General features: G+C 40.1%; 3 protein-coding genes and 1 long non-coding RNA gene across 4 annotated transcripts; 2 read left to right on the top strand and 2 right to left on the bottom strand.

Moving 5' to 3' along the window:
- The first annotated feature begins 379 nt into the window (after positions 1-379).
- Positions 380-3,514, top strand: LOC140800825 (protein NUCLEAR FUSION DEFECTIVE 4-like). The gene is made up of 3 exons (XM_073155707.1): positions 380-1,019; positions 1,117-1,931; positions 2,850-3,514. Exons 1-3 carry the CDS (start codon positions 687-689, stop codon positions 3,331-3,333), a joined length of 1,632 nt encoding a protein of 543 aa, XP_073011808.1. The 5' UTR covers positions 380-686; the 3' UTR covers positions 3,334-3,514.
- Positions 3,515-5,620: 2,106 nt separating this feature from the next.
- Positions 5,621-9,767, bottom strand: LOC140801330 (uncharacterized). The gene is made up of 5 exons (XM_073156384.1): positions 9,017-9,767; positions 8,041-8,146; positions 7,850-7,962; positions 7,709-7,776; positions 5,621-5,926 (listed from the first exon to the last, which is right to left on the bottom strand). The coding sequence occupies exons 1-5, from the start codon at positions 9,610-9,612 to the stop codon at positions 5,859-5,861; spliced, it is 951 nt and encodes a 316-aa protein (XP_073012485.1). The 5' UTR covers positions 9,613-9,767; the 3' UTR covers positions 5,621-5,858.
- Positions 9,768-10,797: 1,030 nt separating this feature from the next.
- LOC140801197 (uncharacterized) lies at positions 10,798-11,844 on the top strand. Its single transcript, XR_012111392.1, has 2 exons — positions 10,798-11,118; positions 11,605-11,844. It is a non-coding gene; the product is annotated as an uncharacterized lncRNA (long non-coding RNA).
- A 1,082-nt stretch (positions 11,845-12,926) lies between these two features.
- Positions 12,927-15,001, bottom strand: LOC140801068 (thaumatin-like protein 1b). Its single transcript, XM_073156069.1, has 2 exons — positions 14,023-15,001; positions 12,927-13,376 (listed from the first exon to the last, which is right to left on the bottom strand). Exons 1-2 carry the CDS (start codon positions 14,772-14,774, stop codon positions 13,202-13,204), a joined length of 927 nt encoding a protein of 308 aa, XP_073012170.1. The 5' UTR covers positions 14,775-15,001; the 3' UTR covers positions 12,927-13,201.
- Between the last annotated feature and the right edge of the window lie 61 nt (positions 15,002-15,062).

Raw genomic sequence — 15,062 nt, forward strand, 5'->3', positions numbered from 1 at the left:
GAAAAATCTATTAAATATCAACTCAAGTTAACCCAATATATTTTTAAGATAATAAAAGTTAAAATATGAGCAGAATAATATATCATGGAATGTTAATAATAATTAAAAAAACAGAAGGTGTCCTGTTTTTTTTAAAAAAGAAATTATTTATTAACTTTTGTTTAAAAAATAGTTGAGAGTAGTAGTATTCATAAATCATAATAATAACCATGCAGCATTTTACCGGACTCCTTAGAATAAGCACGTGGCGGGCTGCGACACCGTATGCGACCTGAGTCTAAATCGGACGCGAATATTGTTGTCTGTTTGTGCGGCTCACGTGGCAGCTCACCTTCCGCAGCTCCAGCCTCCAAGGTTGTGAATTCCTTTCCATCCTTCCAACTAAACAAAACACGATAACGAGAGCCGTCCAGTGGACGAAGACTCTCAAAAGAGGGCAAGAAAGAAGCCTCCTTTTTTTTTTTCCCCCAATCCCCCCCCACCTACTCCTCTCATTACGACATTTCTTTGTACACTTCTCTTCTTCCGTAACTTTTGTTCTGTGATTCTGGCGACATTTTTCTTTTTTACCAGGTAAAATCCAAACCACCGAGATGCCTAAAAGTAGCGCTTTCCCTCTCGTCTCCTTCGTCACATTAAACCACTAGTAGGTTTTGAGAAAGGAAGAAGTGTGCGAGATATCGATAATGGGGTTAAGCGGAGGGAAAGCGGGAGGGAATTGGCTCAAGTGGCTCGGGTTCGTGACGGCGGTTTGGGTGCAGTGCATCTCCGGAAACAACTACACCTTCTCCAACTACTCCGACGCGCTCAAGTCCCTGATGGGTCTTACGCAGCTCCAGCTCAACAACCTCTCTGTCGCCAAGGACGTCGGCAAGGCCTTCGGCATCCTTGCCGGACTCGCCTCCGACCGCCTGCCTACCCCCATCATCCTCCTCATCGGCTCCCTCGAGGGCATCGTCGGTTACGGTGCTCAGTGGCTCGTCGTTCGCCAAACCATCCGCCCTCTTCCCTACTGGCAGGTTTATTTTCTTCTCCTTTTTTGATATGTTGTTTGAGGCATTGCGTCGAACAGGTTGGGTGTTTGGTTGGTAATAACTAGTTGTGGAGCGTATGCAGATGTGCGTGTTCTTGTGCTTGGGTGGGAACAGCACGACGTGGATGAACACGGCGGTGCTGGTGACGTGCATCCGGAACTTCCGGAAGAACAGGGGTCCGGTGTCGGGGATCCTGAAGGGCTACGTGGGGTTAAGCACCGCCATCTTCACCGACCTCTGCTCCGCCCTCTTCGCCGACAACCCCGCCTCGTTCCTCCTCATGCTCGCCGTCGTCCCCGCCGCCGTCTGCTTCGCCGCCATGGTATTCCTCCGCCAGACCCCAGAGGCGGACGTGGAGGCCGAGGACACCGCCGAGGAGGAGCGCTACTTCGCCGCCATCAACACCCTCGCCGTCGCCATCGCCGTCTACCTCCTCTTCTTCGACCTCACGGGGGTCAGCGGCGCGCTGATCTCCAAGGCCTTCGTCACCGTCCTCCTCCTCCTCCTCGCCGCCCCTGCCGCCGTCCCGATCTACGCCGCCTTGAAGGCGAGGACGGAGAAGGCAGCGAGAGACACAGACCTCGACGTCGAGGGAGCCCGAATCACGGAGCCGCTGCTAGTTCCAGAGGAGGAAACGGTGGAGGCGAACACGAGGAAGGAGGCGGTGGAGATCGGGGATGAACACACGATAATGGAGGTGGTGAGGACGGTGGACTTCTGGGTGCTGTTCGTGTCGTTCCTCTGCGGGGTCGGGACGGGGTTGGCGGTGATGAACAACTTGGGGCAGATGGGGCTCGCCATGGGCTACACCGACGTGTCCATCTTCGTCTCCATGACCAGCATCTGGGGATTCTTCGGACGGATCGGTTCCGGCACCATCTCCGAGTACTTCGTCAAGTACGCATTAATTCCATATCCCCTTCTCCTACCTTCTTGCATTTAATACTCCGATATTATTATGATTATTTTTTAACCCCGAGATCAGTGCATCCATCCGTTAGATTTTTTTAGAACTTCCCAACTCCCAATTTCCTTTTTCTTTCAAGTTTGTCAAAAAATATTCTCAAAAACACTTAAAAATCTTCCACTTGCTTAATACGAAATATCTATCTTCAAGCTAACTTATGTTTGGTAAAGCGTGGGATGCTAATTCTTTATGTAAGGCACTGTAGCTCGATGGATGGCATGCTGAGAAAACCACTAAGGTCACTTGGGAAAATCCTTTCCTTTGAACCCAATTCAAAGATATAGATGTCTATTCTTGTCTTTTACCAACTTTTCTCTTGTCCTCATTTTGGTCATCTTTTTCCCCGGATGGACTTCTTTTGACGTTCTCAAAGAGATTAGAGATGAAGGGCTCCACATAGTGGGTTCTACTTTACCATTGTTTTCATCTACCAGTCCTTTGCCTTCTTCCTCTTGTCACAATTTGCCAATTCTATTCTATTTATCTTTTCTTTTTTTCACACTTTAGGTTTTATTCTTTTCAAATCAAACTTGTATTTAAGAACACTGTGGGTGGATTACAACTGTGAGAGTTATGCCGGTATCAATTGTTATGTTATTTTTTTTTTAAAAAAATTAGTATATTATGTAATAATTATATTTGATGTGATAAATTTTTAAAAAATAGTTTGGCAATTTACTAAAATAATTATAAGTATTAAAATAATTGGTTGTTTACATACTATATTAGTATAATGTGGTATATAATAAATAAGATTTTAAGTTGTTAGGTGACAAATCAATAATATATATTTATACCTTTTTAAAAAAATTGTTATTATTAAATTTTATTTTGTATCTATTTTTCAGGAAGAGTGCAACTCCTCGTCCTCTGTGGAACGCTGCGTCGCAGATCGTAATGGCCGTGGGCTACGTTGTCATGGCCCTGGCGTTGCCGGGCTCCCTCTACATCGGCTCGATCGTCGTCGGGATATGCTACGGTGTCCGCATTGCAATCACCGTCCCGACGGCGTCCGAGCTCTTCGGCCTCAAGTACTACGGCCTCATATACAACATCCTCATACTAAACCTTCCCCTCGGCTCCTTCCTCTTCTCCGGCCTCCTCGCCGGCCTGCTCTACGATGCCCAGGCGACCAAGACGGCCGGGGGCGGCAACACGTGCGTCGGCGCCCACTGCTACCGGCTTGTGTTTGTGATCATGGCCTTGGCTTGCCTTGTTGGTTTTGGGTTGGATTTACTGTTGGCTTTCAGGACTAGGAAGTTATATCGGAAGATCCAGGCGAGCAAGAGATCAAAGAGGAGTATGGCCGTAGAAGGGGCAGCTAGGAATTGAGTTGATTAATTTTGGGGTCTTTGTAGTTTTGTTTTTGGTGTTACGTAGCAATCTTATTTTTTTTGTGTATCTTCTGCATTGATTCTTGAATTGTGGGGGGGGTAGTTTGATTAAACCCCTTTGAAAGTTGAAATGCTAAATACTATATAGAACGACCGAGACTATATAAATTTGTAGGAAACGTGACAATTCTTCCTTATTACATATGTTAAATTACTTATTTATTTGCGGACAATGATTTATCAATGAATCGAGGGAGAATTAATTTTTTATTCAGTTTATATCGATAGTCTTCGTGTAGTATATTAGTTAAAGGTTAATTTTTGTAATAAGGGACGGGACGGTTGGCAATTTAGGGAGACATACTTCCTTTTGGCTTCGAGGAAGAGTTGGGCATTTGTCTAATTCAATTTGGGCTCTTAAATAATGATAAAATTATTCGTAATTAATTTGAAATTAATTGATCATTCTCTTTACCTCCTGTCTTTTCGCATTAGATAATTATGAACCGATTTGATAGAAGGACGTCGGGAAAGACTAAGGTGAAATATATAATTAGCACTTTTTTATGGATAATTTAAAAAGAGCAAAATGAAACAAATGTTAATTACACTTTTACTACATGATTTAGCTTAATTGTACGAAAACTATCTTATATTTAAAACTTAATCACTTAACTCCTGTGCAGTCTAAACTAAAACGTAATTGTCACTTTTTTTTATTATATTTGATCAAATAATGAGAGGTAAAATTATAGAGACTCCATAAGCTTTTCAACATATTTAAAATAATACAAATTAAAATTTAGATAATAAAATATATATATATATATATATAATAAAAAATTAATTAAAATTATTTTAAATGTATTAAAAAGCTTATTTAATCTTCTATAATTTTATTTCTAATAAAGATGTCCAAATTCAGTATATGTGAATTAGCCGTACACGGTAGAAAAAGTAGTAGTTGCCCTTCAGCCATTATAATTTTTCCAAGAAATAATACGTCAAATTTATAATTTCTAACTTTCAATTTATTTTAAACTAATATAATTGTCCATCATCCTCAAAAAAATTCTTTCCCTCAATGCTTGAAGTAATTAGTATTATTTGTATTTTCACACCTTTTCCAACTTTTAACTTAGCTAAGAAAAAATAATAATATTTAGTTAATAAACTAGGCTAAGAGGGTCACTAACCAAGTTCAGAGCAAGCCCAAAACCCAAACAAACGCTGGATTTAGTTCTAACGAAAGGATTAATTAGGACAGATACTTTCCATCTTTAATAATCTTAAATTGCAGATCAAATGCAAAAGTACTCTAGTTAATCATATTAATGGAGTGGGTTTGGGATGATGATTGCTGTTTATGAAAAGGGATTGAAAAAGATTTTTTTTTTTGTGTGCTGATATAGTCTTTAAAAATTTATTATTTACTTGTATGCCTCTCTAAAGTTAATATTTTTTTGAAATGAACTGACCATTAAAGAAGACTAAGTTGTTCCAAATTGCTAATTGGCTTTGGAGTTTGTGGAAAGAAAGAAATCAACTTCAATTTGGTGGAAAGAAGACTGCTGTAGTGGTGTCTGGGTAGAGTGATTAGATACAGGGACTTTAGAAAGAGGTCTTTGATTTGGTGTTCTAAAGATATTTTTGTTAATTTAATTAGTAGAGTTACATATGCTATAAGCTAAAGTAACAGTAAGACGTTAGATAAAAAAATATATAGAAAAAAAGAGAGGAAAAGCCAGGCTACAAGATAATCAAATATGGGAGTATTATTAGTACATAGTGCTATTTGAAACTTTCACCCCGTTTTTTATATATATTTTTTATTTTTTATAATTCAATCTCTTGGACGAAACCTTTGCAAGCAACTCGTCCAAACTTATGAAGGAGCCAAAATATTTTAATAACAATTATGATATTTAAAAAAATGCAATGGCAATTATGATATTTTAAACATTTTCAGTGACAATTATGAAAAAAATCCTACATTTTATACATAATTAATTGCACCTATTTATGTTTTGTGGACCAAATTCAATATAAATCAATAGTAAGCTCATTGAGTAGGTATAGACCGCCAGCATATTGAAGCAAACTTTGTCATAGTTCACAGAAGGATACATAAGTAAGAGCGGGTTAGAAGAAAAAGAAATGCTATGAAGGAATTTTACTCAACTCCTAGAAAGGTTTAAAAAGCTTCTTAAACTTGCATGCCATGGTGGTAAATGATTCCAGGATACGATCATCGCATTCAAACAGGAAAGCACTTCACTATTCCGTTAACATAGGAATCATCAGGGATATTTATTTTCTTAGTACAGAATCAAGTATAAATGTAGCTCACATTATACACACATAAGATTGTTGTTATGTACATCTATACAGTCTTACATACCAAGCACTAAAGTGATGCTACCCATCAGGCTGAGTGACGATGACAACTAAACGAACATACAACATCGTCTTCTAACCGATTAGGGTCAACTGAGTCCTCAGAAACAGGATCAGCGCATCTTACTAGTAGAAAGCTAAGAATGTCACTCTGGTTGGAGAGAGCAGGTTGAGTAGGAAGGCCTTTGTCAGTCCTGTAACAAAATGTAAACCGAGTATAAGAATATCAAATAGAAATAGAACTTTGGACTTTAAGCTTATGAGAAGATATCAATATCCTTTCAGTAAGATGAAATAACTGCACACATATGATAAGAATCATACCTCAAGGATGGGTACTTGAGGACCAACCTAGAAGCATACTTAAATGCATTAAGAATGAATTCAAATAGTTAAAGAATCCAACATGTGTTTGCTAAAGTTGTGTGATTACCAGACATCAGCCGACACTTTTTATATACACACTAAGTTCTTACATTTTCAGAAACTCAAGGGAACAATCAAAACTCAGCAACCTTGGTTATCAAGGTATCAACACAAAACTCCCAACAGTGTGGCATCCACATCCATCTTAGATCTTACACACAGTTGCTTATTTTAAATCTCTTATTACTTCCTAAATGATTATCAAGGTATCAACACAAAACTCCCAACAGTGTGGCATCCACATCCATCTTAGATCTTACACACAGTTGCTTATTTTAAATCTCTTATTACTTCCTAAATGATTATTTACCTGACTAAGGGGGTGATTCCTACTACAGTTAGTGATAGACTACAGGTGCATGAAATATTGACTCCGTTGTCAACAAGATGGTCAGATTTTCAAAATACAGTTTATTATTGCATTATAATTTGGTAGATGAACATGGAATACTTATATTTGATCATGCAGCTCTTACAATTAACAAAGTAACATTTATTACAACTAATAAATGATGCTCAATTTGATTAATGCAGTTTAACAAAGCATCCCATATTCCTAATAATCAGCATAAGTTGAAGAAGTGCAGATGGAAAGTACTTGTATCAGATCACAATAACTTGTGACCATAGGTTGCAGTTAATCTAATCTTGTCCACATCTAAGATTCACGTAGTTGACTGCTTTTCTCAATTTTAGTCTTCGAGATGATAATTATTATGATATTATCATCACCGGTGATTTCATAGGAAATCTCATGACCCTACATTTGAAGGAGATGACAACACTAGTCACTGGTCTCTCCCTCCCTCCTTATTTCTCTATTGTTAATGCCTAAGCTCAAATCCTAAATCCCATTCCAAGGGTTCTAATGACATCCTCTTTATCAGAGACCTGATGATTTACAAAATAAGCTTTTGTTAAATTTTAAAAAGAGGTTGCCTAGAAACTGATTGCTACCTACTGTTTTTTTCTAAGGAGACATCTGTGAAGGCTAGGAGTTTGAGCAAATAAAGCACCCAAGAACCTGACCACATCAAAATTTAAGAATTTGAAAGATTCAAAGCGAACCAAGGGAAGCTAAATTCATGCAAAAGGAGGTAATCAAGGAGCCAATAAGAAACTTAAAATTCTTGGACAAGATGGCAGGTTCCAAGGTCTAAACAACCACAAGTTTGATTAGTATAGATATCTAACTGGTCATCTATACTCATAATAAATCCTATTGTCAGCCAGGCTTCAAACACTAATACTAAGAAGTGCACATTAATATCTAACAAACTCAAAACTTCTGAAAATATTACATGACAGTAGACTGTATACAGCATTACCCAAAGGACGTAATTCAGCTTCTGTCAGGAAAAGCTTCCTCCACAATGGTCATTATATAGAAAACTTTCCCGAGTAATAGTGTAATAATATCAGATTAAACTGAAAAGGCATTAACAAAAGAAATAGGTAATCACAAATAAAATTGCTGATACATCTAAAAGGCATGCACAGTAAGAAAAAGGTCAAAATATAAAAGAACCTTGGAAAGTTTACTCGCATACCTTGCTTGGAGAGCCTCTGGCCAGTGATTGCATCATCAACTTCAATGGAAGAAGAATCCTCTGGAAATCTGTAAGGCAATACACTAATCAACTGGTGACCAATTGCATTTAAGCATCCATGTCCTGAATTACAATGAGTACCTTTCTCCTGTGGAACTTGGAGGGCACTGCAGAGTTGGACTTAAATCTGGTGCTTGTGTTTTGGGCACTCCTGTACCTGGAGAATCATTGCCACCACTATGTTCGGCTTCCTCCTAGGAAATATTGCAAGTAAATAAATTATTTGTACCTCATATCCATACAATGCATTATTTTAAGAAAAGGGAACTTACCCTGGGTTTCTCTCCCATCCATCCAGGAATGCTTTCAGATAAAAGGTCCACATACTGTTCCATAGCCACCTCTGGGTTCATGTTTCCAAGCTTTTGCCAAGCTTGCCTAGCACCATATTACAGAGCCTTCCAAAAGTCAGAGATACTCTTCTTCTCTAATAAGATGCAAAATTACAGTAAGCCATTTCTCCTTAAGCATTCAATATAACCATATCCAAGATCAAAGGAAAATTTGTCTCTTTTCTGATCTGCAAAACGTTCTAGCTAACAAAGGGAAACTAAAAAGAAAAAAGGAAAAAAAAATCTGTTATCCACTAACCAATAAAGCCTCAGCGCACTACACATCATAATATGGCCCTCATGACTGGAGAGCCGTCAGCCTGGTTGAGAGAGCCTACTAAAGTTTGAGAAACTAGTGTGCCAAAGACCCATAACAGATATGAGTTAGCAGAAGAAGAGCAACCTGAAGCATAGTTTTCGATGTCGGTATCTTTTGTCTCACTGATCAGCTATACAAGATTAAACTTCTAACATCATCTCCTTTAATATAGTATTGCAATTTTCCTTCCTTTATCTTGGTTCTAACCTATTGTTCATCCTTCCACTATATTCTACCACATTTTTCTTCTTTTTTGATTACTCAGAATGTAATGCTTACAAGATACATACACATATATGGATTTATGGATAATTACTCCCTTTACAGAACAATCGAGGTTCAGCAAGATCCAACTACTGTCCTGCACTTTGGTCGCATATATCCAAATAATGATGGATAGCATGCGATTTACCATTTGTTTTCCAAACTGACCGCTAAATTAGCTCAAGTAAGCAGGAATATCTTATGTTTACCAATCTGACGTAAAACTGAAAAAATTTAAAAAGAAAATCAAAGCACAAAAAATCAGCACACTTATAAACATATAATAAATGAATTAGTTGATGAAGAACAACCAAGCAAGGGATGCAATAGTACCATTTGGCCCGAGCAGAGACCTTCAACGCCATCGGCTGCGACTCGTAACACGGCCCTTCCGTGGCAACCTTGTGAAGCCCATACAACAGCATCTGCCGATCACCACCAAGCTTCGACACCTCCTCGGCACCTCTCTCGCTACTAATATAACTCACAGCCACTCCAAAATTCTCCTCCAACTCACTTCTCTCAATCCCCTCCCACTCGTCCTCCCCATGAAGCAAAGTTTCCCCCTTCTCTACCACCTCCTTCTCGACTGTCTCCTTCTCCTCCTGCAAGAAATCGCCCTCAATCTTCTCGATATCGACCTCCTGAACAATCTCCTCGCCAGAGATTTGACCTAATCCAGGTTCATCGACTTCAGATAGCTTCTCCTCCACGGCTCTTTCCAATCTCTCCTCCGAGCTTTCTTCTAGCTGTTTGACCGCAATCGCCTCCTCGAACCGCCCAAGACCAAGATCTACGGCGATGGAGGCTGCCTCCGGCCGATCGCCACCGCTCGCCTCGTCGCCGCCTGCCGCGGCGATCTTCCCGAGAAGGACGGCGAGGAGGATGGAGATAAGCGCGGTGAGGAGTAGCTCCTGGTAGAAGTCCATCTCCTCTTCCTCTCTCTCTTCTCTTTTATCTCTCTCCTCTCCGACCTCTTCGCTTCCACTCCACGGAACGTTGTGGGGGAAGAGGAGGGAAGAAGAGATTACAAGGGAAAGGGAAAAACGCCTGCGTCGGTGACGTTGGGTGAGTTATTGAAGTTGGAAAAACTTTCAAACAAAACCCTGTATTATATTTATTCACTGAAAAGAAAATAAACGGTGCTGTTCTCTCCCATACCCAAATAGTAAAAATCCAGAGGTTCGAACCGAAAAGTCGTTGATGAAAGTAGGGGGGGTTATTTACTAATTCCCCGTGAATCGAGAAGCGCTAAAGCGCAGACTCGTGGTGGAACACCGAAACCTGGCGATAAAACGTCGCCATCTAGCCAGCCCACATGCGTATACAACTGTGTATGTAAAAGAGGAAAAGAACCGTTCGACCGGATTCTACGACCGTTTGTCGTTTCCTCAAACGGATAGACGTCAACGTATCCCATCCGGTCGCCTGCATCCCAGTCTGTAGGAAAATCCTGCAGCAATTGTTTGAATCGTTGATCATAGAATCTATGGCATCCAACGGCTGCAATAATGTGGTTCATGGTGTACCACAGTACCAGTAACAATACTACCGCTATAGTCTATTGGAATGTTTATAGTATAGAAGCTAAATTGATATTCTGAACGAATAAGGTTAGGTATTTCTTAGATATAGTGCAAGGAATAACAACCAGTAGTGCGACGCCATAGTTTTGGGACGAGGGGAAGGAATGAGGGGGTTTGTAGTGCAAGGTATCAATTCACTTTGGTACAGAACAATTATAATAAAAACTATGGTGTTGTGGTACACCAAGCAATTATAAACTATTTAACAAACGGTTAGTGAGAAAGATTAGGGTGGATTGGTGGGTCCGCTGGTAGTGGCGTTCCTTTGATTTATGTCTACCTTAGGACGGAAACTTACAATGATGCATGTGCCCGTAGATGAATGCGAATTGATGTGTGATGTCGGAAATTAAATTTTAATAAGCTCTAATACTAATAGGGTCTAAACCACTAATAGAATTTGGAGGAGAGGAACACAATTGAACGCTAATTGTATCAAATTACATGTATTTAATGATTATAATTATGCTAAAAAAAAGAAGATAAAAAAGTAATAAAAATTGAATGGATACGAGGAAAGCCATCATCAAATTGAATGATTATAATTTGTCTCTCGTCGTCCGTCCCTTGGCTTCACATCGGCCGCGACCTAGGGTTTCGCGTTTTGAGTTCTTCTCTGGCTCTCATCCCCCGTCGGTTCTCGGTTTCTCTTAGCATTCGCGATCTTAATCCTTTGATCCGTTTGGAGGTTTCTTTCTCGTGATTCCATCTTGGTTACCATTTTTATTGTGCATTCGTATTCTTGAACAAAGGTTTAATTAGAATTGTTTTCTTCTTCCCCTGTTCTTATATGTCGAAGATTCTTCTGTTGCAATATATTAAGAACAATCCCGAGAATTATTCCTGCTAGTAAGTAACATTCTCTTCCTACTAATGCATTCTTTTTACATGCTGTGCTCGCCTCTTCAAGAACTAATTTTGATTGCAAAAGGTAACACCTTTTACGTTAAGCAAAACAAACAATTGCCAAGTGGTATCTCCTTTCTTGTAACATGAGATGAAATCATGAAAAAGTTTATTAGTTATTTCAAGAATCTGGCTTCCTTGAAGAAGCCCTGCTGTAAATGTCATTGTCGCCGGGTTAAAAATCTTCCACCTTTTAACGCATAGGCTCTAGGATTAGATAGAATATAACAAGGCTCCGCTTAGTAGATTCTAATCGCTTACAATAGTTCTTACAAGAATGCATTAGCCTAAGTATTTTAATTTTTTATCTAACTATTATTTTATTTATTTATGTTTACCTAGGCATTACATGATTCCTTATCCGCCCATCTATCGCCTATAATCTTTTAAAACCTTAATCCTTGTTGTTTCGGGTTACTTTCCAATTAGGAGCTCTCATTCAAAGCTTCATGATATTTGACGTTAAGGTGTTGTCGTTCCTCTAGACAATGCTGAGTAGAGCAAAGATGACATCTCTCGGCTCAAGTGATGGTAGGAATCAGGAGCCCATCTTGTTACAATAGTTACTCATGTTATTGCTTTCTGTTTCTGGAGTTATATGGTTCTGTTACTGTTTAATAACAATATGTTGAAATTGAGCTAGTTTATGTTAGCAGAAAATTTGAGAAACTTGCTTTGTTTTCGGTCTATCGTATTATTGTTGGTTTCTGTCATTCTTCATCTCTTCTTGCTTCCTGATGGCATAAATGGTATGGGCATCAAGCTACTGCATAAAAAGTTATCAATGGCTATCTCATGTAGTTTAATTTGCAGCAGAATGCCACTGATCATAATTTGGAGCAAAAAGAAAATTGATAAATACATTTGGTCTGTTGATCTCTCTTGTTTTAGGACTTGATGAAGAATATTTTAGCTCACAAATTCCCCAGTTCTTTATTGCCATTGGGCAAGCAAAAGATTTAGATGTGTAAGTGCTAGCGGATGAACAGGACCCTGGGGATGAATAGGAATCATGTGTTACCTCTTTTCAGATTAGGTTGTTTTAAGAACCAAATTATGGTGACAATTTTGTTCTGCTTGCAAAACAATACCATTTTAGCTACCTCTTGATTGTAAAAGCTGTAGGCACCACTTCAGAAGATGGAGAAACAGACCATTTGAAAGTAAATTCCTGAGAATTTGTTTTGAATGACACACAACTATATGGCTTTGTAATCCCAAGGAGTTCACTGGTGAAGAGATTCTCAAAATTCAACCAGCAGATCTGAATTCTGACTTCCGAGGCAATACATATATCTCCTTAGTGATTTAAACTGTACTTTTAAAAAAAATTGTCTATTACTTTTTGCCTGAGAATTTATTAGGTTAATTCCTCAGATAGTTAGTATCCATTCAATGTATCCTAAATCTTTTGTGGCTTTGATACATATTTTAGTACCATCCTATGAACTTCCCTTAGCCTAGCCCAATAATCCGACACAAGTTCGAGGTTAAACAGGTTTGAGTTCAATATAATTAGGTTCGGATTATAAACGAGTTGATCCACCTAATTTCTACTTATTAGTTTTAACCTATCAGTGAATATAGAATATGAAAATCCGATTATGACTTAAATAATCTATTTATATTTTATATAAATATAAAAAAAAAATATCTATACAACTTATTAACATGTTTAATAAAAGGATCGTGTTTTGAAAACGGCTTAAACTTGCAATATTCCATATTTTGTTTCCTATGTTCATATCACGTGATGAAAAATTAAACTCTGTCTTAACAAGTGATACCCGCACTGTACAATCCAAACCGCCCCCACCACCATCGCCTATTCTCCAAAACAAACGAATAACAACAAGAATAAGAGAAAAACTATTCTCTCTTCTCAACTCCGTGTCGTGACTTTATCGAGATGAATTAAATAAATCGCTACTTCATCCCACTTTATCCACGAATAGGAGGGAGGAGAGGCGTGGGATTCGAATTAATAATAAGAGGCGTCCTCCGAGTCCGATGCCTGAGGGGTAGATTAGTAAATAATGACTTGGAGTGCTGTGAGCAACGACGAGAGGGCGAGGAAGAGGAGGGGGTTTGGGCTCCACTCGGGTGCGTAGCTCGACTGGTTCGCGCCTCTCATGAAGACTACCGTCTCGTTCATCAACGGCAGCCCCGCTGCCTCGGGATTCCCACCTGAAGATTTCAGGCTGCACGAGAAAGTTGAAAGAAAAAAAAAGATTTATTATAAGTTTTAGAGAGAGAGAGAGAGAGAGAGAGAGAGAGAGAGGAAAAGATGACCATGGAATCTTCGTCTCAAAGCCTAAGATACTAATAATCTCGTATCGAAAGCTTGTAATAAGCTAAATCCACTAATGCAAAAGGTATACGTTTCTGTTATCAAGAAGGAAAAGATGAAGAAAATTAATGAAGGGTGGCTTAATTATATATATATATATATATATATATATATATATATATATATATATATATATATATATATATATATATATAATCAAGGATCTATGCTGGCAGGTTAAACCAAATGTAATAGCTTATATAATTTTGGACTCATCCTGGTCAGTTTATTAAGACTATTTGTCCATTGTGACCCCTTGTTTAGTATTATGATTAGTCTAGAGATTTATAATTTTCGAAAGAAGAAATAAGTGATATGGTGTGATTTGTACAACATAGAAAGATATTGAACTGTGAAGTGAGTATAAATCATTTTCCTTAGTAAATTATCGTAGAAAGAAAGATGCAATGCAAGAGCCATCAGCCATAGAACAAGTAGATAAAATAAAATATTCAGTAAAAATAAAACGAATCAAATCCATCACAAACTAAGACTACCTGGAAGTCGTCGGGCAAAAGGTGATGACGTAGTTGGCAGCCCCGGTGGCGCACGTGAATGTCGACGTGGCGTCATCGTAGGCGTAGCTATACGCCCGCGGGCACGCGTTCTTGAAGAACTGGGAGTAGGCGCTCGGCCTGCACGTGGCGGGGCTGGAGTAATCGCCGCTGCAGCAGTACTGCGGCGATCGGAACGCCTCGCACGCGCTCTTGCACGCGACGCTCGCGCCGCCGGAGACCACCCTCAGGTCCGCCGGACAAAGCCCGTTGAGGTCCACCAGGCATCCGGTGGGCCCGCAGTTGGGCCCATGTCCACCCTGTGGGCTCAATAGCATCGCGATGTTGTACCCATCGACGAGGCTGACGTCGTAGAAGTCGTTCCCGCCGCCTCCGCCGAGCGTGAACTCCGCCAGGGTGGCCGGCGGGGCGGCACCCCCGCCGAGGCACTCCACCTCGCCGGAGCCGCAGTCGCCGGTGGCGCAGGAGAAGCGCGACGTGGCGGGGTCGGCCGCGCAGAGCGTGCGGGCCCAGACGCGGCCGGACCACCCGGGAGGGGCGTCGAGCGCGCGTGACTCGCCGGGGGAGAGCTGGAAGCCGGTGGTGGAGAGCGGCGGCGAGCCGGAGCTGGAGAGGAGGCCGGGCCAGATGGCGTGGTTGCAGTTGTTGGTGATGGTGAAGGTTGACGAGAATGCCCCTGTGAGGAAGGAGACGAAGAGGAGGAGGAGGAGAAGAGGAGGGGTTAATGTGGCCATGGAAGATGGTAATCTTGTAAGAGAAGGGTGGGGATTGATAGAGATGTAATTAAAAGGAGAGAAGCTACTGTTACTGTATCTATCGATATTGGGGTTTGTGTATATTTAATTTGTAGTCGTTCTTTGATTCGTACTTGAAAATATTAACGTTCGAGTTTGCAGGCGAAACAAAGAAAAGATCACGTGGGAGAGAGAGAGAGAGACAGAGCCAGAGCCAGAGCCAGAGCAGTGTGCTCTGTTCCTAGTTTAGAGGCTTAAATAGAGGAGGAATTTTGCATATATGCCACC

Source organism: Typha latifolia, chromosome 14 (assembly GCF_019914945.1).
Source record: "Typha latifolia isolate L0001 chromosome 14, TyphaL0001v2, whole genome shotgun sequence".
In the NCBI taxonomy this organism is placed as follows: domain Eukaryota; kingdom Viridiplantae; phylum Streptophyta; class Magnoliopsida; order Poales; family Typhaceae; genus Typha; species Typha latifolia.

What these genes read in the sequence shown, in the direction of transcription:
- LOC140800825 (XM_073155707.1), top strand. Translation starts at nt 687, where the DNA reads ATGGGGTTAAGCGGAGGGAAAGCGGGAGGGAATTGGCTCAAGTGGCTC. An exon ending in GCCCTCTTCCCTACTGGCAG is followed by an intron (nt 1,020 to 1,116) that starts GTTTATTTTCTT and finishes GAGCGTATGCAG; the next exon opens with ATGTGCGTGTTCTTGTGCTT. An exon ending in ATCTCCGAGTACTTCGTCAA is followed by an intron (nt 1,932 to 2,849) that starts GTACGCATTAAT and finishes TCTATTTTTCAG; the next exon opens with GAAGAGTGCAACTCCTCGTC.
- LOC140801330 (XM_073156384.1), bottom strand. Translation starts at nt 9,612, where the DNA reads ATGGACTTCTACCAGGAGCTACTCCTCACCGCGCTTATCTCCATCCTC. An exon ending in GGATGGGAGAGAAACCCAGG is followed by an intron (nt 7,963 to 8,040) that starts GTAAGTTCCCTT and finishes AATATTTCCTAG; the next exon opens with GAGGAAGCCGAACATAGTGG. An exon ending in CCAGAGGCTCTCCAAGCAAG is followed by an intron (nt 5,927 to 7,708) that starts GTATGCGAGTAA and finishes ATTTTGTTACAG; the next exon opens with GACTGACAAAGGCCTTCCTA.
- LOC140801068 (XM_073156069.1), bottom strand. Translation starts at nt 14,774, where the DNA reads ATGGCCACATTAACCCCTCCTCTTCTCCTCCTCCTCCTCTTCGTCTCC. An exon ending in TTTTGCCCGACGACTTCCAG is followed by an intron (nt 13,377 to 14,022) that starts GTAGTCTTAGTT and finishes TTTCTCGTGCAG; the next exon opens with CCTGAAATCTTCAGGTGGGA.